The following is a 26,739-nucleotide window of genomic DNA, read 5'->3' as shown; positions in this document are numbered from 1 at the left end:
TCTAGAGGAAAGCATTGTTCTGTTTATGGGTGCAAATGTGAAATATGAAAGTGGATCTTTCATGGCAGTAAAACAACTCATTTGGTTGACATCGTTTATAAGGGTCGTTATTAGAATTAGCCCCCAGCGTATGGTACAATTGCTGTTTAAAAGATGCAATCCACTTCTGTTGTGTAATACAAAATTATGTCTTCCTTTAAATGAGAATTGTTCCTGCTGACAAATTATTTTTAAAGTCAGCGTGCGTCTCCTAATTCGAAGTACTAGTATTTAAGATCGGGATTCTCAATGTTAAGACGTCTGAGCTCTCTCCTTAATCCTTCGTCTTTAACTGACTCTGCAAATCTTCCTTTAAGGGCAGCATTTCTGCATGCTGCGAAAGATGGTTCCAGCTGAATGATCTTGTCATACAATTCGACCATATTTAAAAAGCAAGCTATCAAGTCCTCGTCCTGCTGGTGATAAGCATAAAATCTTTGTTGTAGCATCGGAAGGTTGTCACCTTCACCGAAAACCTTGTACAAAACCCTTATTATTTCTTCTGGATCTTTATTTGTAAGAGTCGCCTCTACCTAGCCTTCCAAGCAAGATAGTCGACTAGAAAATCTGCATTCCGTAATCGAAGGATCGGATGAGGCCGTCGGCCTAATCCTGAATCGGTCTACTCGCCTGCTATTCATCATCACTGCCGACTTGATCGTGTCTGATGCCTTTGTAATGTTATCTTGCTTCTTTAGCTTCTCGTCTTGTTCTTTTACCGTAACAGATAACCTCTCTACTTCTCTCGATTGGGTAACAGCTTCATCTTCAGTGTCACTCATTTTGCAATTAAATTTATTATTTTATTTTACTAAAAAAAAATCAAATTGCGTTAAAATAAATTTTTAAGAAAATAAAATATTTTTAAAATAAAACGAATCAAACATTAATAGTTTGAGCTTTACCCCTACAAACAATGTTAAAATATAAATAGCTTACCATTTCTCATGTTAATAAACCTTATATTGTCAATGTTCAATATTTGTCGCCACTTGACAAATTTCTCATCATATACGATACGATCAATAAGACTACTTCTTTGTACGCTATCGGTCGTTACACCACCTTTTCGGCCTTATTGGTCTGGTATCTATTCTTTTATTCTGGAACTGTACCATACAGATTGGTGTAACTACTGAGGGACATCTGCCATCTTGTCTACGAAAAAGTAGCGGACACAGAAGTGTTCATGACAACAGTTGTGCTTTCAATGCTGTCAGCAAAATCATGATTCTCATCTTCATATATTAAAGTGGTAGCATGGTAAAGAAAAAATGTGATGTTCTTCTAAATTGTCATCTAGTCTATAAAGCGTACGTATCAAAAGTTCGATCTTGTGGTGCTCGTGGTTCAAATGTGTTGACAGTTGCTCGCTCACTTACATCATGTACATCCTGTTTCCCCAAACATATTTTTTTTCTCACTTTTATGTCTTTCGATGGCTTTGGTTTTACTGTCAAGTTTCTTGGGACAATTCATCCCTGTAATTTAGACGTACACGAAGCCTTCTCTGTTCTATGATGTAGGAACGTGCGAAAGGTTATCTGTGAAACGTCTTTGATTTCTTCGTCCGCGGCGTCCGAAACCTAACATATTGCACAACTAACATTAAATTAAGGATTTGCATTTGAAAGAACATCGGACGACCTAAGCTTTTCAAGATCTCAGTTTAGGTTCACAATTCCTCTATCTACATAGGTATACAACTACCACCTTACTTATCCAGGAAACTATTTACTTCAATAAGTTTGGCATGACATCTTCAGTCAACAGTCTATTTGACTAAACAGGATAAATGCAATATAAAGTAAATCTCACTTGAAACACTTCTCATTGCTTTTTTTTTCTTTTTATGATTTCTCGGCTGGCATTTTTGGAATCCGTGTAAAAAATTGTTTTCTTTCTAATATCAAAGATCTAAAAACTTAACTAAATAAGTAATGCTAAAATACCTAAATAAAAGAATAATATAAACAGTACAATTTGTAAATAAATACGGAACAACGTTTTCCAATGATCTCTTTGTCGATTGGTCTGTTTTAAAGTACCTCAATTTCACCATCACAGGCACTTTTACCATGTTCGGATGCAAAATAATTTCGTGAAACTGCACTTTGATACAAAAATAAATCAACAAAAGGCCCTTTAAATACGACTTGTACTACACAGCGCATCCATCTAAGTAGACAACATTTTTACAGGTGCAGCTCCCTTGAAATGGTTTTGCATCTAATTTTGTCTTCCTATCACCACACTGCAATCAATTCCAACACAATTGTTTTATTTTCTGGTATATTCTTGGAAATCGTTTCCCATGTTAAAAAATAGTCTGCAGTTGATGCATGTAGATTCATTATAACCAACTGAAAAAACTTCTGATTTGATGCTTATGGACATAGGATCATTTCAAACAAGTTGACTTCATTGATTAATTTTGGTCAAGCAGATGGCTTAGCATGCTCTAAGCACAATTTGTTTCTAATGTTCTTGCAATACACACACATGTATTACTCTCGATGAGAACTTGTAAGCAATCTTACATTTCTAGGGCGTATACAAGCAAATGTGCTGAAGCTTACAACTTCGCTGTCATACTCTTTTTATACTTCTGATAAACTTCCTTAATGGACATCAACAGTAAAAAAAAAACCTTGATCCATCTTTTGTTGCATATCGTCTCTGGGGTACAATGTTAACCCTTGAAATGGCCTTGTGTAATGTTCTTTTATCCGTTTTGCATTAAATGATTTTCTTCTCTTTGATCTCTCCTATTATACAGTGTACGTCTGATGATTTTAAATCGGATAGCTAGATATGTCATGGGAGTATTTTGTGGCAACTCGAATAACTGCAGCCCTCCCCTTTGGTGTGCTTTTTAGTTCATCAACTAACTTATATCTGTAGTTCTTGTGTAATTTCAGGAAATATTTTTTCAATTTCAATCTTTCTTCTTAATCAGTTTTTTTTCTGTGATGACAGCTTACTTCTTCTTAGACTTTGCATATCCACAATCGTATTCTTTTCCCGACTGCTCATTGTGTCTCGTTTGAACAGCTTTTCCTCTCTTTTGGGTAGTCCATGAGTTTTTTATTTTGTTCTCTAAATATTTGACCTGACTCAATCTCTGCTGTGCAAGCTGGCGTTTCTTTTTCTCAGTGGCATCTTGAGGTGTTTTTTTTCCTTTCCTTATTCATTTTTTTATATATATATATATAGTTTTTCTTTTTTTCCTGCTTTATTCCTTTTTAAGATATTTTCCAGGATGCTGTTCTTTGACTCTTTTTCTTTATTTTGTAGATCGATGACCTTTATACCTGTAATTATAAATGATGTACTTAATCTTATGAAACCAAAGGGACAATCAAACTCATAAGTCATGTAAGTCGAAAACGAAGTTTATTCCATGGCAAAACAAAACATTTCAATGACCAACGGACAAAAATAGTATACAAAACACAACATAAAAAACTAAAGACTGAGCAACACCAACCCCACTAAAACCGGGGGTGATCTCAGGTTCTCTGGAAGGGTACGCAGGTCCTGCTTCACATGTGGCACCTGTCATGTTGCTCATGTAAGTACAAGGACAGTGATCAGTTTAATTCGGTAGGTCACATCAACGAATCTTTAATTTGCTTACACTTTTCAATTTATCATAATTAAATTTCAAATCAGGCGTTAAAGAAGTATCAGTAAAAGCTTTCAAACTTGTGACAGAACTTTTTCTTTTGTCTCAAAGTCAACAATTTGTTTAATTCAAAAACAAAATGGGAGGTGCAGAAAAGCATTATATGGTAAACATTGAGAGAGAATTTCAATTAATTGTAACTTATAGGGGTTTAGTAGTAGTTGAAATACATTACAAAATGAGTACCCCAGTCCCCCCCCCCCCCCCTTTTCCCTTAAAAAACACAGTTTGTTAGTTAAGTGCATGCAGTGTGCACATATGACTTAAGTCCATGTCATCCCATAATCCCATAGTAATCCTAAAATCTTATAGGTAATGAAATAGTGGGTGCAAAAGCACATTATGTGATTAAAGATTTGTGAAAGTTTTATATAATTCTGGCAAGTAGTTGAGGATACAAATTTGGGAGGGAAGGACGAACGAAATGAAAAGACAAACACATGACAAAGGAATGACAGGTAAGACGAACAAAGAAACAAACAGACTCCCCAATCACTATATACTGTGGCTTTCAGAAGCGGAGGAATAATAAATGTTTATCAAAAAAAATCTTCCTATCCCTCCCCCCTAAAAAAATCAACATGGTGGTCCCCATTCGGATGTTCTGTCCCAAATAACAATAAAGTGATTTTAGGTGCAAAGTTATTTCATATTTATTGGAGTGCATGATAAACAACAGTGAACGACATAATTTTGTGAAATAATCTATTTGAAGCTAATTAATCATATATTAATTAGGTTCGCTACATGTCCTCTGTCATAAAATGACGTTCGAAACGTTTTCAAACAAATAAGTCTGTCAGATAAGTACGGTCGCTTCAAATATTTCTGTCAAGTAATAACAATTGACAACAGATCTAACTACAAACTTGTATATTTTTATTATTATGTGTGTTTTTCTGCATTACTTTACAAACTGTTAAATGGTATTGATGCCTTGACCGCCATTTGTATTGTTTTCCACATATACATGTAGAAAGGCAATCTTCGAGGACCATTTTCTTTTGTCACCTCAGCGAGTCCATATAGTTATACCATCAACCATATGGTTACATAAGAACGATGTTCTTTCCTTTCCTTTCCTTTTTGGTGATGAGCTTCGAGTGAATTCTTGAATGTAAACAGCTTATTGCAAAGGGAACACTTCTCTCTTTTGATGTTATTGTGTCTGTCGTCTAAACTATTTCAAAAATCGTCTCCTCTGAAACTACTGTGCCAAATACCTTCAAACTTTAACTAAATGTTCCTTAGGGTATCTAGTTTATAAATTATGTGTGTTTTTCTGCATTACTTTACAAACTGTTAAATGGTATTGATGACTTGACCGCCATTTGTATTGTTTTCCACATATACATGTAGAAAGGCAATCTTCGAGGACCATTTTCTTTTGTCACCTCAGCGAGTCCATATAGTTATACCATCAACCATATGGTTACATAAGAACGATGTTCTTTCCTTTCCTTTCCTTTTTGGTGATGAGCTTCGAGTGAATTCTTGAATGTAAACAGCTTATTGCAAAGGGAACACTTCTCTCTTTTGATGTTATTGGACTTGCCTTAAGAGTGTATTTTTCTTCTGTCTGAACTCATTTGTACACGATGTGTTCGATATTTGCACATGTATTTGGGATCTTCTTTATGAATTCGCATTTAATGCTAACATCAAGATAAGGTCCGTTGAAATCTGCTTTGTAACTTAAGTTCAAAAGTTTTGATCTTTGCTGCATACCAATTGATTCTGTTTGTATATTTATCTGAACTTCTTTGATTTAGCTGCAAACATATACGACTAATTGACGTTTCAGGGAGATATACAGCTTGTCTGTCAAATTTTCTTTTTCGTTTATCATGTTATCATGAATCAGGCCGTTGTTTTCCCGTTTGACTTTTTTTTTCATTTCGGGGTATTTTATAGCTTGATATACAGTATTGGTTTTGCTCATTTGTGATGAGGTCGTACGGTGACCTAAAGTTACTTACAACCTCGTCTGTTTATCTCTGGTGGATTTGTTTTTTTATTCGTAATCATACCACATCTCCCTATTTTATGTAGCCATCAGAGAAATATGTTTATTTACCATGAAATTGTAAAAATTTTCAAACTGTTGAATCCACAAGGGTGACTGGGGAATAGAAGTATGGTCACCATTGGTCTTCCTCCGACCGGCAGTAAAACCCTTGCCAAAGTGGGGCGTCCGTTTGGCTGTGCGGGATGTACAAATTTGCAGCCACGTCCGGTCAGAATGGGGACGTTAAATCCGATGCCTCGTGTAAAGAGAGTGCCACGCTCTTTGTACGTTAAGAACCCTTGCAACAACTCTTCGAGGGGTCCGTAGGTGACCTGTTGCAAGGCTAAATTTCTGTTCCTATCCAATATACCTTCATTTCCCGTGGCAGTCTAAATTTCTCCGACCTTAATCCCTTAATCTATTACATAACCTACTTATTGTATTTATTGTGAACTTGTTCTCGTCCTGAATATGCATGAAATATTTGCCACTGGACGTTAAGCAACCAACAATCAATCAATCAATCAAACTGTTGAAAGTCATAAAACTATGTTTTTTTTTATTATTAAAAGTATATTTTGAGGGGTCTTCCGCCATCTTGGATCGGGAAAAAAAGCGAACATCATCATCCTAGATGTCGCGGAGGTTTATATATAATATTTGGGAGCATTGGCATATCCTATTTCCATGGATATTATTTTAAGCTGGACGTTCAGTCATGGTTCATTGTCTTTGGATGCCTGGCATGGTTTACATGTTTAAATATGGCCATTTTTATATTACTTTCTCAATTTAATACAGGCAAGAGACATCTATGCGCCAACTCTTTATTTAGGAAGTATGCAATACACTCATCATAGGTACCAGGATTGAAATTGTGTACACCTGACGCGCGTTTCGTCTACAAAAGACACAAGTGACGCTTGAATTAAAAAAATTCAAACGGCCAAATAAAGTACGAAGTTGAAGAGCATTGAGGACCCAAAATTCTTAAAGGTTTGCCAAATACATCTAAGGTAATCTATTTCTGGGGTAACAAATCCTTAATATTTCGAAAAATTTAAATTTTTGTTAACAGCTAATTTATAATTATGACTTATCAATGATAAGTCATCCCAACGCATGAGTGCTGACTACTGGACTGGTCATAATTTGAGGCAGGAATGCAACTTAATACTGGACTTTTTTTTTAAATAACCCCAAGGGTGACGTTCTTCACACCGGCAGTAAAACCTTGTCGTAGTGGGGCGTCCGTTTGGCTTTAAGTTACACAACTCATTGAGGGGTCCGTGGGTTGCCTGTTGCAAGGCCAAATTTTTGTCCTTATCCAATTAAATTTTATGAAGAAGTGGCAGTCAAAATTTCCTGTCCTTTATCCCAGTCGAACGCTAATACAGACCTACTAATAATTGTGTTCATTGTTAATATATTCTCATCCTGAACATGATGAAATATTTGCCACTGGAAGTAAAGCAAATTTTATAAATCAATTAGTTGAATAACAAAATTATAGGATTTTATTTTAATTTTATTGAATGTATAAACAAATGACTGATTCTGCCTTATAAGTGGAGATAACTGATAATTAGAATTGATAAAAGAATATACAGGGTTTTTTTGGGGTATTTTTCTTCTTTTTTTTTTCTTGTGTCAAGGTTATTATTTTCCTAAAGCATTTTATAAGAGCTTTCTTCTCATATTTTATTTCAAACTTATGTCACTTAGTATTATTTCTATTCAAATAATCGTATTTATCCCTGTATTATCTTACAAAATGTGTAACATTTACAGTCCATAGACATGATAGAGTACTTTAACTATATGTTCAAAAGAGCAAGATAAAGTTCATTTTGTTAAGCATCTAGTTAAACATGATAATCCTTGGGGTATCTAGATAGAAATTTAAGTCTGGTGATCCCGCGTGCTAACCAACAATGCCGACATGTCTAAACTAGAATATAGAGGTAAAATCCAAGTTTTGTCAGTTGAAAACTGCTATAGATGGAGAAAATCTAACAAGGAAAAATAAGTCAGAATGTTGATATCTACCTGCTGAATATTTACATAAACACTGTCAAACGACATCTTACGGGAGTTATTGTCCTGAAAGGGGCATTTAGCTACGATTTAGACAAACATTTGAAATATACGATTTTTTGTTTGTTTTAAGTATAAATAAAAGTATTTCCCTAAAAGCAGCCATTTTGACTGTTTGGTCCAAATTTGTCAAAATAAGCTCAAAAACATCGCTGATGTATAATTGACTTGCAAGTCAATAATTTAACCTCATTGAATGCGTATTCATGTGTCCTGTAACTTAACACCTTAGTTAGATATGGGTTACGCATGTACAAGGCGTGTTCAGCTATTAAAAGAAAAAAGATTGCCAAAATTGAAAGTGAAACAAGGTTGAACCATTTCGTTGGCTAGTTCGATCCACAACAAATCAGTCTTATACATGTAAAAACAATGATTAATACATGTTGTTAAGCTATAATATGAAATCAAACAGACTTAACAAAATTCCAGTTGCACGTGCTCGCTATGTATTTACATTTATATTTATGTTTATTTCGGGTTATACGATCGTCGGCAGTCTTCGGAGGTTATCTCTATGGTTAATTATATGGAGAGAGTACAAAATTGAAGGACAAGATCTCTAAAATAAGCTCTTGTGGAAGATTTTGCAGGTTTGTATCAAATATAATAATTTTTGAAGTCCTTATGCAAATATTTAATATATAATTCAAATATAGAATAAAGGACTTTTTGTTTTTGATACTGACTTTATCACGGTAAAGTATCAGGTGAGCCCGAAGGCCTTTATTCTTTTTATCGGTAATTATGAAAAAATGAAATCACTAGAATAATAGAGAAAATAACAAACGAACTACTTTATCGCGTCGAATCACGGCGAATCACAATTGACGTCACAGGCTGCATAACATCATTTGAAATGTTGTAACAGTGCAGTAAACATGGCCTTCTCTTGCACAAAGTATTGAAAATGAATTATTGTATGCTTTTCATTAATTCTATTTTTAGAATGCCTTTAACAATGTGGAATATAATGGTAACATACCGGTAAGTCAAATTTCTTTATTTTTCACATAGGATAGCATAGTATGATACGATATGAATCAGCAGATTTTACATTGTTTTAGAAGTTCGGGTAAAATCTTTTACCATAGTTGGATAATTTGCCTAATAATTACACTTTTATCTTGCCGTTATACGCTCAGCGTTCATCCTGAAAACAATCAAATTGATTTTAGGAAAGCACTATATTTTCAGGCTGACTGTAAAATAACTAAGAGCTCATTTCTTGTCGACCTCATAATATTTCACATATTTTAACAGATGTCAATCAACTTTGGTCTATTTACTTTCTCTTTTTGTGGTTTTACAAAGTCATGTCATTCTTTTTTTCAACACGTACCAGAAATATGAAACATTGAAGGCCCGGGTCACACCTTATAAAGGCTACATTTATGGTTAATGCAGACTTTTTACCTATTCCACTTCAAACGTTGTCTAGTTTTGGGGTCCCTTTTTTAAATCCTAGATCCGCATCTTAATTTGTTCGCTTATTCGTTCTTTGGTCTATGAATAGCTGTCTATACACTTACAATGAAACCACATCTCCTTAATTTTTGTATGATGGTCCCACAAAAAATGTCGAAAATATCTATATTTCATATTTTTCTAGCTTTTCTCATGCGATAACTATTTATGTGTTGCGTCCAAATATGAATTGCAACACTTAATAGTGACTGAACAGGTAAAACAAATACTTCTCGAGAAACAGAAAAAGTAGACAACTTGGAACAGTGCTAGCACCAGACTATTTATAAATAAATACGCGGATCGGAATAGTAAGGAAAGCTATCAATAATATTGCGGATAACGCAAATGTTTTAAGTTTATCGGATTTTTCGTATATTGTCAGTTCGAATTTTAACACAATCGTTCAAAAAGGCTCAACTTATTTTACTGAAACAATGAAAAGTGTTTCATACACCAAAAACGCGTGTGTTTATCCGCGATTTTATGAATGAAAGGAAAAGTAGATCCTTACGCGGTGCACTCAGGCATGTCAATTGCGAACTGACACAATAATTTTTTTTATCACGACCAGTCCAATGATACTGACATTATCAGCGAGTACACATCAAAGGAAAAATGCACAAATTATACCGATAAATACTAATACAATATAGACTAATTTTTTAATAATATATATGAAGACCGTTATTTGATAGATTTATTGGGTTTTTTTCGAAGAAAATTGCCATGTCATACCAACTCATTAGCATCTTGTTTCCGAATCTATTGAAATAAGGGTTCCGAATAGTTAAGTTGAAGACGCCTCTTCCCGAATTTTACGGACACCATCATGATTCGTTCGACCGTTATGGAATATCTGTGTCGCATATTACCACGGAGATATTCATAGCCACATTCCATACTCTTTTCCTCAATTATAAAGGCCAAATGCGACTAATCTTCGAGTGTACTTGTCATGGACATTTCGTCGGGTGACACTCGTAGAACAGGATATGCTTACATTTTGGAGTACCACATAGCAACCCCGCTTGCATGTTGGTGGAGTTCATGTTGCACAATCTTTAGTCTTCTTTTTATAGTTTTGTCGGGTTTTCTTCAACATATAGGCTTTGATTGTCCAATTTGTACGGTATGTCCCTTTTAATCTCACCTGACCAATAGGGCCAAGTGAACAATTCACATCATTTGACGTTGTCCGTTAACCTTTACTGGATTTTCTCCCTCTGAAACTACCAGACAAACCAAATAGTGGTTATTATCTTTCGTTTGGGTATTTAGTTTGTCCAATGATCCAGCCTCTCAACCCCATGGCCGTAAAGGGTAACAACATTATATAGGAATAAACTTCAAGAAGTGTCTATTATCTTGAAAATGTTAAAGATGACTGAAATAGGTCAGGACAAAAATGTTTAATATGTCAGGATCTATTTACGGTTCAAAATAGTCAGACGACTCCTTATTGAAGTAAATTACTAAGTAATGATTTTTATATATTTTATGATTTTGACTATTATCTTAAAACATTAGAGATAAAAGAACACTGTAATAGTATAAATGGTCAGCAGGAAATATTTTACAGATAAGTTATATGGTCAAATTAGTAAGTTGACTCCTTTTAGAATTTATTTCCCTTGAACGACATCTTTTATCCATGTTCTGTCTTATTGCGACAAGAAGAAAATAGGAAGTAACTTTAAAAAGCAAAAGTGATAGGCAGAACAAGGTCTACAAATAAGTCATTATGACCTAATCGTTATTTTGCTTCTTATAAAATTTTTGCATATGAATGACGACTTTTGTGTTTTAGCGGTAACAGCACTAAATAGAGCGAATTTTTAATTCACAAAAATATCAGTTAAAAAAGATTTATAAATAAGTGTGATGGCCGAAATCGATAGGAGTTATAGTCATTTAATGATAATTTATTTATTAATCTGGTTTGCAAAAAATCGGTACATTTCGCCTCTCTCTTAAGAGTAGCAAACATGACCATCAAAATATCATTTCGTCAATATGGCCAAAATCACTAGTCGATTCCTTATATGAGAAATCGCCCTTGACTGATGATTTTCCCTAAAATATTATCACCAACACAAGATCAACAAAAAATCTAAATCAAAGAATCACAAATCATGTCCATACCGGAGTTCTTGTCTAAACTAATTTTCTAAACTACAACCTCAGAATATTTAGTTCAATTTCTTTATTTGCACTTATACATCATTTACACTTCTTGTAGAGAAATTACGTGTTTTTACATTGACTTTATGTTTGTCAATTTGTATAATTGTACATTCCACTTCCTGTCTCAATTACCTGAAATAGAAAAAAGAAATATCAGAATATCCCACCTTTTACTCGGAAGTAAAACAGAATTATAAGAATATCCCATCTTTTACTCGGAAGTAAAAAAAACTATTAATTTTTGTCCAGATCAAATTATCAGCATCTATTCAATCAGCAATATAAACAGAACGACAGAATTATAGACTCCTTAGTCAACGGGCGGTATGGATAAACTCATAGATATCAAGCTTAAACTTTTGTACGCCAGACGCGTGTTTCGTCTCATCAGTGACGCTCGATTAAAAAAAGCTTAAAAGGCAAAATAAAGTACGCAGTTGAGGGCATTGAGGACCCAAAATTCATGTTTCAGATAAAGAAATAATGAGAGAGTGTCATAAACAAAACCGGCAGTGCAACCTTTGCCAAATTGTTGACGTGTTGCAAAAGTTATTTCATGCCATAATATTGAATCTTGTTTCTACTGAAAGGTACTTTTTCCTCTTTATTTCATAGAAAAAAATAGAGTTTAGTCATTGATTGAATTAAAAAGAAAGTGTTTCCTCTGGGTGGTAGCAGCTATCATTTGTTCGAAATCTAAAAATTGCTTGTCTGAACGTTCCGAACCCAATTATTCAAACTGTAATTCACTTAAGATCACATATTGCAAATATAGAACTAAAGAGTCCACATAGAATGAACTGAAAGACCGTAAAACTACCCCATATTATTGTATCATTTAAGCTTAAACTGAATAAAATGTAATTTATTATTTTGAATGACATTTAATTACACTTTTGATAATACTCATCTAGTAAAAATATTTGTTTTCAATAAGAATATTACATTATTAACATAATATTTCTGCTTAAGCACCTGATAGCACCCCGGTTTTTGGTAGGATTCTTATTGCTCATTCTTTTGTTTTCCGTGTTGTGTTCTCGACTGGTTTGTCTTTTCGTCTTTTTCAGTTTTTTGTCATGGTATTTTTGGTTTTTCATTGACATATATGTTTCTCTTTTTTGCATGCTATTGTATGTTTTCTTATAAATACCTTCAAATATAATGGTTGTCGAGTATAAAAATAAATATATTAAAGTAACACTTACTACCAACCACCACTGCCACCACTGCCACCACCGCCACCACTGCCACCACTGCCACCACCGCCACCACCGCCACCACTGTCATCACTGCCACACTGCGAATATGGTATCTTTCTACCTCTTCCGACAGTATAGAACACAGCTTTGCACTCGTCACAATAATTGTTACTATGAGAAGACATAATTAACAAAAGTTATACTGTTATTAGAAAACTGATAACAAAATTTAGAAAAAGTGACCACAATTCGTAAATAGGAAAGGGAAGATGTCTTAAAATTCGAAGAGAAGAAAGATTATGCAAACACTGCAAAAAAAAAATGAAGATGCAATTCATTTCCTTTTTATATTGTGATATTAACAGTAATATTAGAAAAGTTTTAATTTTGATTTTTTGATAAATGAGAACACATTTTATAGATTTAAATGATATAGATAAAATTACATATATCCTCAACCCAAGATCAAACATTCAGGTAAATAAGCTTGGATCCTTTTTAACAGTCTATAGAACTGACGACAGGGGACTCTTGAAATCTTTCTTTCATTATGTATATAAACGATCTTGTCAATATTGTTTATTTTTATTTTTGTTATGTTGTGTCACATGCTATAAATGTAAGAGTTATGGCAATAAATAGTTGAATTGAATTGTTATTCAGTTACAAGAAACTGTGATACGCATGGGTGATATCGGAAACTAATGTAATTTACCACAAATGGAAGTTTTGAACGACCTTGACTGGCTATACAGCCCTTGCACGGTACGACCTTGACTGGCTATACAGCCCTTGCACGGTCGGCAATGTAATTTACATACATAGTGACGAATTTAAATTGTATAAAATAAAATATGAAAACAACACGGTGTAGATTACATGCTTCCGAAGCGCTTATCTGAATTTACATTTGTACCTTCATCAGGAACGTTCGAAGTAGAATATTTGAAAGCCAAGAATGTTTAAGAACCGGAACAGTTGAAGAGCAATATGACCAAATAGGACATAAAAATAATAGCCAAATCCTGGACCATCTAGAGTAGACTTTGCCTGAGAAAGTTGACTTAGGTAATGTCAAAATTCAAACAGAAAATATGCTTTCTTTTCCGTGTTAACATTTGCGTTCAAGATCTGTATAAATTATCGTTATTTGTCACGGGACATTAAACAAGCAGCACTAAATCAATCAACATGCTAATTATTAACAAAAGGCTGAAGAAACAAAAATATATATATTTGTCCCCGTTACCCCGGTTTTGTAATTTGCTAATTTCATTTGTAAGTGTATGTAAATTTAAATAAACAAAAAAATTATCTTACCAGCAATGGGCGTTCGGATAGTTAGGACAACTTTCAATATCGCATCCTTTCGGGTGACATCCTGGGTAATATTCGCTCGGAGAACATTTAAAATCAGGGCATTTGAAATCTGAAACAATATGATTTGATCTAATAATGACGAAAATGAATGTGTACCGGCTGTGTTGCTAGGAAATTAGAATGTCGAAAACGTCAAAAAATGCAAGACAACTACATTGTACAAACCAGGATTGAAAATAACACATAGAAAATATGCATGAGCAAATCAACATTGAAAAAACAGATTTGTATGACAACAGTCCTTTCAAAAAATGAGCGAATGGTCAAATTTACTTCCTGTTTCAGTAAGAGTTTATTCAAGTGTCCTATTTGGGACCGCATATTAATAGTTTTCACTTATTAAAGTGGACGCATAAAAATCACCAGTTTGCTAAATAGGACTTGTATATGCACATACATTTAGTGTGGCGTCCATTTCGCTGAACTAGAATACATTATTGTTTAGGGGCCAGCTAAAACCCTTTTCCGGGTGCGAGATTTTCTCGCTGCGTTGAAAACCCATTGGTGGCCTAGGGCTGTTTTCTGCTCTTTGGTTGGGTTGATTTTTCGTATACACATTCCCAGTTTCCATTCTCAATTCTACATACTATACTTTATCTGTGCGGCTGGGTCATTTTTGCAATATTTTTTTTAACCTAGCTCCTATAGTTTTGTTTTAGATATAATCAAAAACTACAAAACAAAATATTAAAATCAACGTTTCAGGGGTAATAACTCCAAAAAGTGTTGTAAAATTTTCATAGTTGATAGATTTTTTTCATGCTTATCATTTACCCTAGCTCCTATAGTTTTCAAAATAACTCCCAAAAAATATGCGAAAAATTGAAAAAAACGTATATTTTAGGGGCAATCACTTCAAACAGGTGGACAGATTCTTCTCAAATTTACAGGGTTAATAGATCTTGTCATACCGATAATTATCGCAATTTAAACCTATCTACAAAAAATTTCACAATAACAGCGAACAACTGCAAAAAATTGATATTTTAGAGGCAATAACTTCATAACAGGTGGGCTGTTTTTTTCTCCAAATTTCTCATTTGTACATACATCTTGTGCTGATCCTTTTAGCAATTATACTTTAAACCTAGCTCATAAGTTTTCAAAATATCGACCAATAACTGTTAAAAATTGGAAACCAATCGATATTTCAGTGACAGGAACTCTAACACAAGTAATAGTTTTATTTCCAATTTTCAGGGTGGATACATCTTGTAAGGCTGATTATTTATTCCAAGAAACACTTTAAAACTACATGTAGTTCCTATTGTTTTTGAAACAATGGCACGGAAATGCCCCAAAAGTTGAAAATAAAATATTTCAGAGGCAATAACTCAGTCCAAAACATGTGGACAGATTATTTTTCCAAAATGTTCAGGTTAGATAGAACATAAGTTTCTAACAATTTTACACTTGTCAGTTTTTTTTTCTCTAATTGCTACAGTTTTAAATTAACCAGAACTGTAGTTTGACTCCATTTTCCTTTTTAGACACGGCAGCAATGTTGGTTGATCCACTTGGAAAAATCACAGACTTTATACTTTAAAGTAGTTGAAATCATATAGATGACGTAGACAAACTTTGGTTTTAATCCACTGAGCAGTTTCAGAGAAGATTTAAAAACAAAAAATGTCCTTTTTGAGAGAGAGAGAGAGAATAACAAGATCCTTACTAAATAAACAAGTTGTTCCTCTCTTTGTATCTATGATGAGTTTATTCGATTTTTTTTTATCTTTATTCATCACACTACATATCTATACATACTATACAATTATTACACATATCATAGATACAATATTATCACATTTTGAAGATAGTCCATACAATATTGCACACATGCATACTCTTACACATTACAGCATTATCACTTCGTTTTCTTTTTTTATTCTTTTTTAATCTTTGAATTAAAAAAAATGTATTAAAAAATTTCTAAAAAACAGATAATCTATCTTATTTATATTTCATAACATTGCTTTCAGTAACCACGGTTATTAAAACATGAAAACAATGTATGCGGATGATTATCCAATTCCGTCACATAATCAACTTTATTCCGACATTGTGAGTTATTAACTCAAAAACTTGAATTGACAGATCGTTCAAAATCTTTTTCTATATTTTCTGGCAATTTATGTTTATGTATATGTCTCGCTTTAACAGTTGGAATATACTTCTCAACACCTAAATCTGTCTACCTTTCAATGCAGTCGATATAAGACATATAACAGAGCAAAAGGATATTTGATGGTTCCATAACATGAATACCATTTTCCATTTATTTTCAAATTAGAATAAAAAAGAAAAAGGGAAGTAAATTGTTGATATGTTGTTTCGGGTGTTTAAAAAAGGATTTTAGCAGGACTTTAAAAGATATATACAAGTCGACCAATACAAGCATTTAGAAAACCTGAGCGTTCAATTAAAAATATTTTTGGTTTCTATTGTAGATTGATATTTATTACACATGAGTATATTGCCAGCTCGTCATGCACCCAAGTATTGATTGGACTGAATATTCCTGTACCAGTAGCATCTTTATCTTATTTGTGTCGGGGCCTCGGTGGCCAAGTGGTCTAAAGCTAAGTAGTTCTACTACTGTAATCACTTACCAGTCAACACTGAGGTTGTGAGTTCGAACCCCATCCGTGCGGGTGCACTCGAGTCCAATCTTAATTGACTACGATTGTCAGTTTTCCTATCGAAGGTCGGTGGTTTTCTTCGGGCACTCCGGCTTCCATCACCAATAATAACTGGCTGCCACGAAATACCTTAAAAGTGACGCTTGAAAGTGGCGTTAAAACACCAACAATCAATAATCAATCTTATAGGTGTCAGACCACCAATTCAAAATGTCTGTCTATTCAACCAAATTTTGCAATTTTCACAGCTTTCTAAATATTTTACCTTAAGTTAAACTTCATAAAAACCAGGTTTATCCTGAATTGTATATGTATCACCTTTATACATGCCTATTTTCAACCCATGTTTATTGTCTTCTAAGAAAAAATGTCCATCACAAAATAAGTACTACTAAAAATAACCCCTGGTTATCTGGAAATCTTAAATTAGTATACTATGGAGCGCATTGATCCTCATAGACAAGTAAATTTTTGCTCAGAATGTTCTAAATATATTTCTCTTTCACCAAAAGTTTCATTTCTGCAAATTTGTTGGTTAGTTTAAGTAAACAATGACGTCAAAAGCACTATTTTGTGTCAGAGTAGGGCTACTTTTACATACGTTCTAAATTGGAGGGAGTGAATTGGTGATCTGACACCTAAACATAACCAAGATGCAATGTTTAAAATATTTTAATTATCTGTTATATTTTACCTTCGCATCTATCACCAGTCCACCTCGGTCTACAGTGACATTTAAAAGTAACTGGTCCGATCTTAGTGCATTTTCCACCATGTTGACATGGGTTTGGATCACAAGGGCATGATATATAATCTGAAATAATATACTATACATCATTTTATACGAAATAGGCAAGTTGTAAATGGAGCGATACAAATGAAAAAGATGTTAGGTAACCCTTAATGAGATAACAGCACAAATACCCAAAAGACATATGAAGGTCTGTTACAGGACAACAGTCTAATATCCAATTTTCAGCAAAACTCCAGCTGTTTGCCCTTCATCCTTGTCGATCTACTGTTCAAAACATTCATCTTTGTGTTATGAACAAGCATCTAAAAAGAGATGTGTATCGAAAATGTCTCAAAGTGGCATTTTAGTTTGTCCAACAGAATCTTAACATTGCGGTCCACAAGCACACGTAAAGATACCTGCCCCTTTCTCGGTGCACGTTTCGCCGTTGTTGCATGGGTTTGGGTCACAAGGAGTTGGCACAGCATTTATTGAAATAATGTATGTTTTTGAAGAAGTTTGATTATTTTTTTGGTTGTCCATGGTGGAAGAAAATCATCGTATGCTTTTATTTGGATTGCAGACATAACTCCGTGCATATTACTAATTCAAAGGTGACCTGTGTCAAGGGGTCTAATAATCTATGTGTATTGGCATAAATGAAAATCGTAAAGAATTCAATTTGACTAGTAAAATTTTTATATTATATGCATAGGATATTACTTTATCTCTGATGTTAAGCTATGTGTTTTGTTTACTTAATGAGAGATCTCCTTTCAGTTTTTTACTTTTCAGAGGGAAATTCTTTTCTAGGTATAAGACAAATATTACGCATTTTCATGCTTATTTGGCGGCATTTTCCTTTGATCTATTGTTTTTTTCTCTTTGATCTTTACGATTTTTGCCAAATCTCACGCATTTGCTTTATTGAAAGTTGGCAGAACTGCAATGAAAAGATCAAATATATTCCAAAAACAGATATTGATGTGTTTTTTTTTCTTCTTCTCCCAAAATTACTATTAGTGTAGTTGTAACAAGCTTAGACGGTGACCTATTATTTGAAATATACACGCCACTTAAACTCTGGTGGATAGTTGTTTCATTGGCAAGCATATCATATCTCCTTTCTTCAATATTGGTGTACTATGTGTGTCGTCCTAAATATGCATAAAATTTTTGTAATATATTTGCCACTAAACATTTAACAATCATTAATAAATCAAATGACTTTGCAATATATTTGCCACTAAAATTAAACAATCATTAACCAATCAATCAATGATATGAACTGTCGATTTACAAATAGCAACACATCCGAATGTTGTGTATGTGCTTTGAAGTCAATTTACACACAGCAACACATCCTAATGTTGTGTATGTGCTTTGAAGTCAAATTACACATGCTCAATATCAATATAGACCGCGTTGAACGTTAGAAGAATTTCAACCTAAGAATTATATGCCCCCCCAATGGTGACTGGCAAATAGAAATATGGTCACTACGGGTCTTCTTCAAAAATAGGGCGTCCGTTTGGCTGTGTGGGATGTACAAGTACGCAGCCACGTCTGGTCAGAATGGGGACGTTAAATCCGATGCCTCGTGTAGAGAAAGTGCCACGCTCTCTGCACGTTAAGAACCCTTGTAACAACTCTTTGAGGGGTCCGTAGGTGGCCTGTTGCACGGCAACATTTCGGTCCATATCCAATATACGTTTTCCAGTGGCAGTTTAAATTTCCCCGTCCTACCTCCCAGACGGCCTATATTAAGGACCTACATATTGTATTTATTGTTAATTTGGTCTCGTCCTGAACATGCATGAAATATTTGCCACTGGACGTTAAGCAACCAACAATCAATCAATCAATTATATGACCCTACAACTGTATATATATATATAAGCAAGTCTAAATTGAAAACAACGTTCAAACCTATGATTGCGTTAGATAAAAACCGCAATTTTTATACGTGTACATGCAAAACAAATTTCTTGTTAGAGGGGTCTAAATACAGCACAAACAGCATTTTCCAAAAGACCAAAAAAGTGAAAAAGTATATTTTAACAAAACGCATTTGACAGGTCGAACAACAAATGTTCTTAAACCCTGCGGACTGCCATTGGCGATTGTTAAATAAACGGTTCACCGATGTAATAAATGGATCTTAATTAAAAATTTAATACTAAACAGAAAACAATAAACTTGCGGAAAAGATGATATACCGCAAACAAAAGGTGCAAAGGTTTTTGTACACCATATCCGGATTTCGACAATTAATGTCTCTTCAGTGATGTTAGGAATCGAAACGGTATTTGGAAAGCCATACAATTAACCTCAATTTAGGATAGACTCTTGAATATATATATATATACATAAGATAATAGATTCGTAAGTGTTTTCTCATACATCAGGAACAGGATTGTATTATCTCAGAAATGCTAAACTAATTTAAAAATACTTGTCTCTGTGGTGTTCCACTCTCCGTATTCTTGGACGAAACTGACACTTACTAAAATCGATATTTCACCTTCGTATTTTTCACTCTTACAAAACGGTATACTTTTATTGTTAGTAAAATGTTGCAAATATTCAAAAGGTTTTTCTACCCAAGGTAAAGATGACCATAGCCAGATTTAGCACAACTTTTTGAATTTTTTTATTGTTGATTTGGTTTTTTAATAGAAGTTGTGGTATGATTGCCAATGAGACAACTCTCAACAAGAGACCCAGTGACAAATAAGTACCTTCAAGCAGTTTTCATTCGAGCTTCACTGATGTAGACAAAGCTTGGTTTAATGGTACTAAATTGTAAGCCTGGTATCTTTTATGAGATTTGGTAGGTATATGCAAATCAATTTCCCTGCCCTTGTGTATCTTCTTTTTTTTATGCATGCTTATATGCATGTGTCTTCAGTTAATCATTTTACTTTACCTTGAATTCAAGCTTTCTTTATGACATAATACTTGACATTTACCTTCACATCTTGGACCATTGTATCCCTGGGAACATTCACAGCTGTATGTTGTCTGGCTCTTTGCGATACACTTTCCATGATTATAGCATGGGTCGGTATCACAAATGTCTGTTGAAACATCTACAAATATGAAAACAGGTAGATATATGATTGCCAATGAGACAACAATCCATTGGAGACTGGTAGACAAGGAAGTTATATAGGTAATCATAACGCCTTAAATGAACCATAACTTAACTTAAGTATATACTAAATGGGGTTTACAAAATAGAGAATAATGGGTCAATACTACATAAAAATTGGTAAAATAAATAAAATATATAGAAAAATAGGCCACACAAAGCAAACAATGGAGACAAATGTGGTGCTTAAATATAAAGAATAGAGAATAAAAAATAATGGGCAACCAATATATTAAATAGAGACAATGACATAGAAAATTAAGAATATAGAAATCCAGAAATTTCAGAATCTAATGCATTCTGGGTAATATTTTCAAAGCGTACACAAAGACGTCGTGATTGGTTAAAAACTTCCTAAACATTGGAAATTCAACCAATGAAGTGACGTTATTTTCATTTTGGGGTATGAACAATGGACCCGTAGTCCTTTAGATTCGGCATTTATTAGTAATTTATCGTTTTGTAAACTATGTTTTAACGTAAGGGAGCTACCATTTGATTTTTATAGGGGGGGGGGGGGGGGGGGGGGGGGGGGGGCTAGGATGAAAAATTTTGTCCTGCCTTTTTATTTTTCACTCTATTTGGTTCTGCCTTTTTTTTTAGTTTATCCTGACTTTTTTTTTTACATAAATTGTCATCCTGCCTTTTTTTGGCAAATAATCTCATCCTGCCTTTTTTTTTTACTCAAAACTCCTGTCCTGCCTATTTTTTTCAAATTTCATCCAAGCCCCCCCCCCCCCCCCCCCCCCATAAAAATCAAATGGTAGCTCCCTAACAAAAAGAATACGTAATCGAATTTGTTTTGTATCTGGTCTGTTCATATCTCAATGTTATACATTTTTGGCTGTGACAGATTAATAAGTAAGCAGGTACATGCAGTTAGTATGAGGTTGTCAACTCCAATGTATCGTGTAAATAGGGTGTCACACTCTCTGCACTTTAAAGTACACTTTAAACAATTCTAGGAGGGGTCCGTAGTGGCATGTTGAATGACAAAATTTATATCGATCATGCCCTCTTTTTTCACTGCCTTTCAGATTTCCAGCCCTTTAAAGGCGAAAAAAAGTCAAAAATACAGCAGAATCAAATTTCCAAAGTGTTCTTCACTATGCAATGTAGTTACACAGCTTATGCGTAAATTGTGCAGTCTAAAAATAGTTTTTAGTCCCCGAGGGTATCATCAGCTCAGTAGTTAGTACTTCGGTACTGACATGCTTTATAACAAACCTTTCTAAAATTGTCCGTTTATAAATTTTGAAATTTATAACAAACCTTCCTAAAATTTTCCGTTTATAAATTTTGAAATTTATAACAAACCTTCCTAAAATTGTCCGTTTACAAATTTTGAAATTATAAAGAAACTCAGGTTTCAACTCCCTCAGGCAAAGTTGACCTTCTATAGATTTGTCTATTTTAGCTACTTTTTTGGTCATATAGCTCTTCAACTGTTTCGGTTCTTATACATCCTCGGCTTTCAAATATTCGGCTTTGAGCGTTCTGATGAAGGTAAATCCAGAAAAGCGCTTCGGACGCATGAAATTATTTAACGTGTTGTTTTCATTTTTTCATAGCAATGAGATTGTCCTTGCCTTGAAATCAGTAATTTCATAGACAAAATGGCCACTTGACTTAAAACAATCTATAAAACTTAAAATGTCTATACTGTTTACATTTTCTGGTATATATAAATAACAGATAAAGTGACATAATGGCTGTTTTCCACTAATAAGTGGTTTCCAACCTTTCAATTATCAGTGTTTTGATGTCAGATAGTAAAAAGCTGAGGCCAAATTTTATTTGATAGTACAAAAGATTTAAATAAATAACCACAATGTTCTCCAGTGTAACCAAGCATACAATAGCATTTATATCCTTCAGAAGTTGCGCCGCAAAAACCGTTTACACAGGGGTTTGGGGACCTGCAGGGGTGGTTTTTGTCTACAATAACAATAAAAAAAGACTTGCAGCTTTTAGTGTCAAATAGTTTCTAAATCAACGCGTTATTAATGTTTCCAAATAAATGAAAAGAGATTCTACCACGCAAACCCATTAATAACGAGATTAATCCACTTGAAATAATTAAATTTTCAAACTTAAAAATTTCAAAATGTATCTATGCAAAGAGAAATATATTGTTGTTAGCGGGGTAGAGTTGTTGAATCTTTCTCTAATTATCTAAAGGGAAATGTCCTGTGCAATTTTCACAATAGATATGGCAGCAAAGACAAAGTACATATTTTCACTTCACATTTAAAGACACTTAGAGTGAACTGATTTATTTAAAAGAACCACACCAATAAGAAGATGAATGGTAGGTGGCTAGCATATACAAAGTATCTAATTATATAATATCGTAATATGTAATTCGATGTTAAATAAAGTTTAAAATACATACTGTATATACAAAGTATACAGTGTATATACAGTATGTATTTTAAACATTATTTAACATCGAATTACATATGACGATATTATATAATTAGATTTTGTTAAAATTATCTAGAAGTTGTATTATTATTATTTTATTTTTTTTGGAAAGGGGTGGATGGGGGCGGGGTTGTATACATATACATCTTACTTTTAAAAAAAAAATCTAATTAATAGTTAGAAATATTATACTTGAACTTACGATAGCATGTGGAGCCACTGTAACCAGTATCACAGACACAATAATAGTGGTCTCCAACGTCATAGCAGGTACCATGGTAACAAGGACTGGATTCACATGGTTTGGGTTTACTTAACCCTTCAAAAAACGAAAGAAATTTATATATTTACGTAAAGTATTAATAGTCTTGAGTCGCTTGGTACATGTACATAATTTTGTGGGGTCCAATCAATTTTACATGCATGCAAACCTCCAAACTTCACTATAAAGACCAAAAAGTCTACAGTCCAGCTACTATCAGCTGGTCACTCTTAAGCTTTTTATTGCGAACCAAATGAAAGTTTTCCACAGAGTCGTCTGCTCTTGACCAGGGTATTTAAACTTTTGTCTTTTCTCTTGTCCTATTGAATAAATACAATAGCTATTGTTCTCTGTGTAGCCCCAATGGTGACTGGGGAATAGAAGAATGGTCACCATTGGTCTTCCTCCGACCGGCAGTAAAACCCTTGCTAAAGTGGGGCGTCCGTTTGGCTGTGCGGGATGTACAAATTTGCAGCCACGTCCGGTCAGAATGGGGACGTTAAATCCGATGCCTCGTGTAAAGAGAGTGCTACGCTCTTTGCACGTTAAGAACCCTTACAACAACTCTTTGAGGGGTCCGTAGGGATCTGTTGCAAGGCTAAATTTCTGTCCCTATCCAATATACCCTCATTTCCCGTGGCAGTCTAAACTTCTCCGTCCTTAATCCCGGACGCCCCTCTTACAGAATCTACCTATTGTATTTATTGTTAATTTGTTTTCGTCATGAATATGCATGAAATATTTGCCACTGGACATTAGGCAACCAACAATCAATCAATCTGTGTAGTTTTTTACTTTTCAGAGGGAAATTCTTTTCTAGGTATAAAACAAATATTTCAACGAAAAGATCAAATATATTTAAAAAACAGATATTGATGCTTTTTTCTTCTTCTCTCAAAATTAATACTAGTGTAGTTGAAATAAGCTTAGACGGTGACCTATAATATACACGCCATTTAAACTCTGGTGGATAGTTGTTTCATTGGCAAGCATATCATACATGTATCTCCTTTCTTTAATATTGGTGTACTATGTGTGTCGTCCTAAATATGCATAAAATATTTGTAAAATATTTGCCACTAAACATTTAACAATCCTTAATAAATCAATGAATTTGCAATATATTTGCCACTAAAATTAAAAAATCATTCATCAATCAATCAATGATATGAACTGTCGATTTACAAATAGCAACACATCCCAATGTTGTGTATGTGCTTTGAGGTCAATTTACACACAGCAACACATCCCAATGTTTTGTCTGTGCTTTGAAGTCAATTTACACACAGCAACACATCCCAATGTTGTGTATGTGCTTTAAAGTCAATTTACACACAGCAACACATCCTAATGTTGTGTATGTGCTTTAAAATCAATTTACACACAGCAACACATCCCAATGTTGTGTATGTGCTTTGAAGTCAATTTACACACAGCAACACATCCCAATGTTGTGTTTGTGCTTTGAAGTCAATTTACACATGCTCAATATCAATATAGACCGCGTTGAACGTTAGAAGAATTTCAACCTAAGAATTATATGTTCCCCCAAGGGTGACTGGCAAATAGAAATATGGTCACTACGGATCTTCTTTCGACCGGCAGTAAAACCATTGCAAAAATAGGGCGTCCGTTTGGCTGTGTGGGATGTACAAGTATGCAGCCACGTCTGGTCAGAATGGGGACGTTAAATCCGATGCCTCGTGTAGAGAGAGTGCCACGCTCTCTGCACGTTAAGAACCTTGTAGCAACTCTTTAAGGGGTCCGTAGGTGGCCTGTTGCACGGCAAAATTTCGGTCCATATCCAATATACCCTCGTTTTCCAGTTGTAATTTAAATTTCCCCGTCCTACCTCCAAGACGGCCTATGAAAACAACATTCAAACCTATGATTGGGTTGGATAAAAACCGCACTTTTTTTACGTGTGCATGCAAAAACACAACATTAAAATGTAACACACACAGATACGAACTATAATATAACAATGGCCATTTTCCTGACTTGGTACAGGACATTTTAAGAAAAAAATGGTGGGTTGAACCTGGTTTTGTGGCATGCCAAACCTCCCACTTTTATGGCAACGTCAAACACAACACCAAAACAGCAACATCACATGACAGGACCACAATACAAATAAATGGGAGAACATATAGGACAAAGAAACACACGAATAATAGCTAGCAGAAGGTACTAGGCTTAAAATTCAATACGCAATGTTCAGTAGAGTTGTTGAATCTTTCTCTAATGATATAAAGGGACTGTCGTGTGCAATGTTCACAATAGATATGGCAGCAAAGAAAAAGTACATATTTTCACCTCACATTTAAAGACACTTAGAGTGAACTGATTTATTTAAAAGAACCACACCAATAAGAAGATGAATGGAAGGTAGCTAGCATGTTTCTAACGTGTACATTGTATATACAGTATGTATTTTAAACGTCATTTAACATCGAATTACATATTACGATATTATATAATTAGATTGTGTTAAAATAATCTAGAAGTTGTATTATTTTTTTTGGGGCGGGGGTTGTATACATATACATCTTACTTTTAAAAAAAAAATCTAATCAATAGTTAGAAATATTATACTTGAACTTACGATAGCATGTGGAGCCACTGTAACCAGTATCGCAGACACAATAAAAGTGGTCTCCAACGTCATAGCAGGTACCATGGTCACAAGGACTGGATTCACATGATTTGGGTTTACTTAACCCTTCAAAAAACGAAAGAAATTTATATATTTACGTAAAGTATAGAGAGTCTTGAGTCGCTTGGTACATGTACATAATTTGATGGGGTCCAATCAATTTTACATGCATGCAAACCTCCAAACTTCGTCCTGAATATGCATAAAATATTTGTAATATATTTGCCACTAAACATTTAACAATCCTTAATAAATCAATGACTTTGCAATATATTTGCCACTAAAATTAAACAATCATTAATCAATCAATCAATGATATGAACTGTGGATTTACAAAAAGCACACACATCCCAATGTTGTGTATGTGCTTTGAAGTCAATTTACACACAGCAACACATCCTAATGTTGTGTCTGTGCTTTGAAGTCAATTTACACACAGCAACACATCCCAATATTGTGTATGTGCTTTGAAGTCAATTTACACACAGCAACACATCATAATGTTGTGTATGTGCTTTAAAATCAATTTACACACAGCAACACATCCCAATGTTGTGTATGTGCTTTGAAGTCAATTTACACACAGCAACACATCCCAATGTTGTGTTTGTGCTTTGAAGTTAATTTACAGATGCTCAATAACAATATAGACCGCGTTGAACGTTAGAAGAATTTCAACCTAAGAATTACATGTCCCCCCAAGGGTGACTGGCAAAAAACAACATATGGTCACTACGGATCTTCTTCCGACCGGCAGTCAAACCCTTGCAAAAATAGGGCGTCCGTTTGGCTGTGTAGGA

At 34.2% G+C, this 26,739-nt stretch overlaps 2 protein-coding genes across 2 annotated transcripts in view; both read right to left on the bottom strand.

Annotated features, from left to right (window-relative positions):
• LOC127721789 (uncharacterized) overlaps nt 1–26,739 on the bottom strand; it is a 222,096-nt gene that overhangs the window by 99,495 nt on the left and 95,862 nt on the right. The window lies entirely within an intron of this gene.
• The window catches only part of LOC127721058 (notch homolog 2 N-terminal-like protein A), a 240,977-nt gene that overhangs the window by 140,138 nt on the left and 74,100 nt on the right, over nt 1–26,739 (bottom strand). Inside the window, exons 6-9 of the mRNA XM_052227741.1 lie at nt 23,224–23,340; nt 20,413–20,532; nt 17,402–17,521; nt 14,009–14,117 (exon numbers count right to left, since the gene is read on the bottom strand). Coding sequence (XP_052083701.1) covers nt 14,009–14,117; nt 17,402–17,521; nt 20,413–20,532; nt 23,224–23,340 — 466 coding nt within the window. The remainder of the gene's footprint in view (nt 1–14,008; nt 14,118–17,401; nt 17,522–20,412; nt 20,533–23,223; nt 23,341–26,739) is intronic.

This window comes from Mytilus californianus, unplaced genomic scaffold (genome assembly GCF_021869535.1).
Source record: "Mytilus californianus isolate M0D057914Y unplaced genomic scaffold, xbMytCali1.0.p SCAF_12, whole genome shotgun sequence".
NCBI lineage: Eukaryota > Metazoa > Mollusca > Bivalvia > Mytilida > Mytilidae > Mytilus > Mytilus californianus.
The sequence above is the reverse complement of the archived record's forward strand: the minus strand, read 5'-3'. Positions and strand labels throughout refer to the sequence as shown.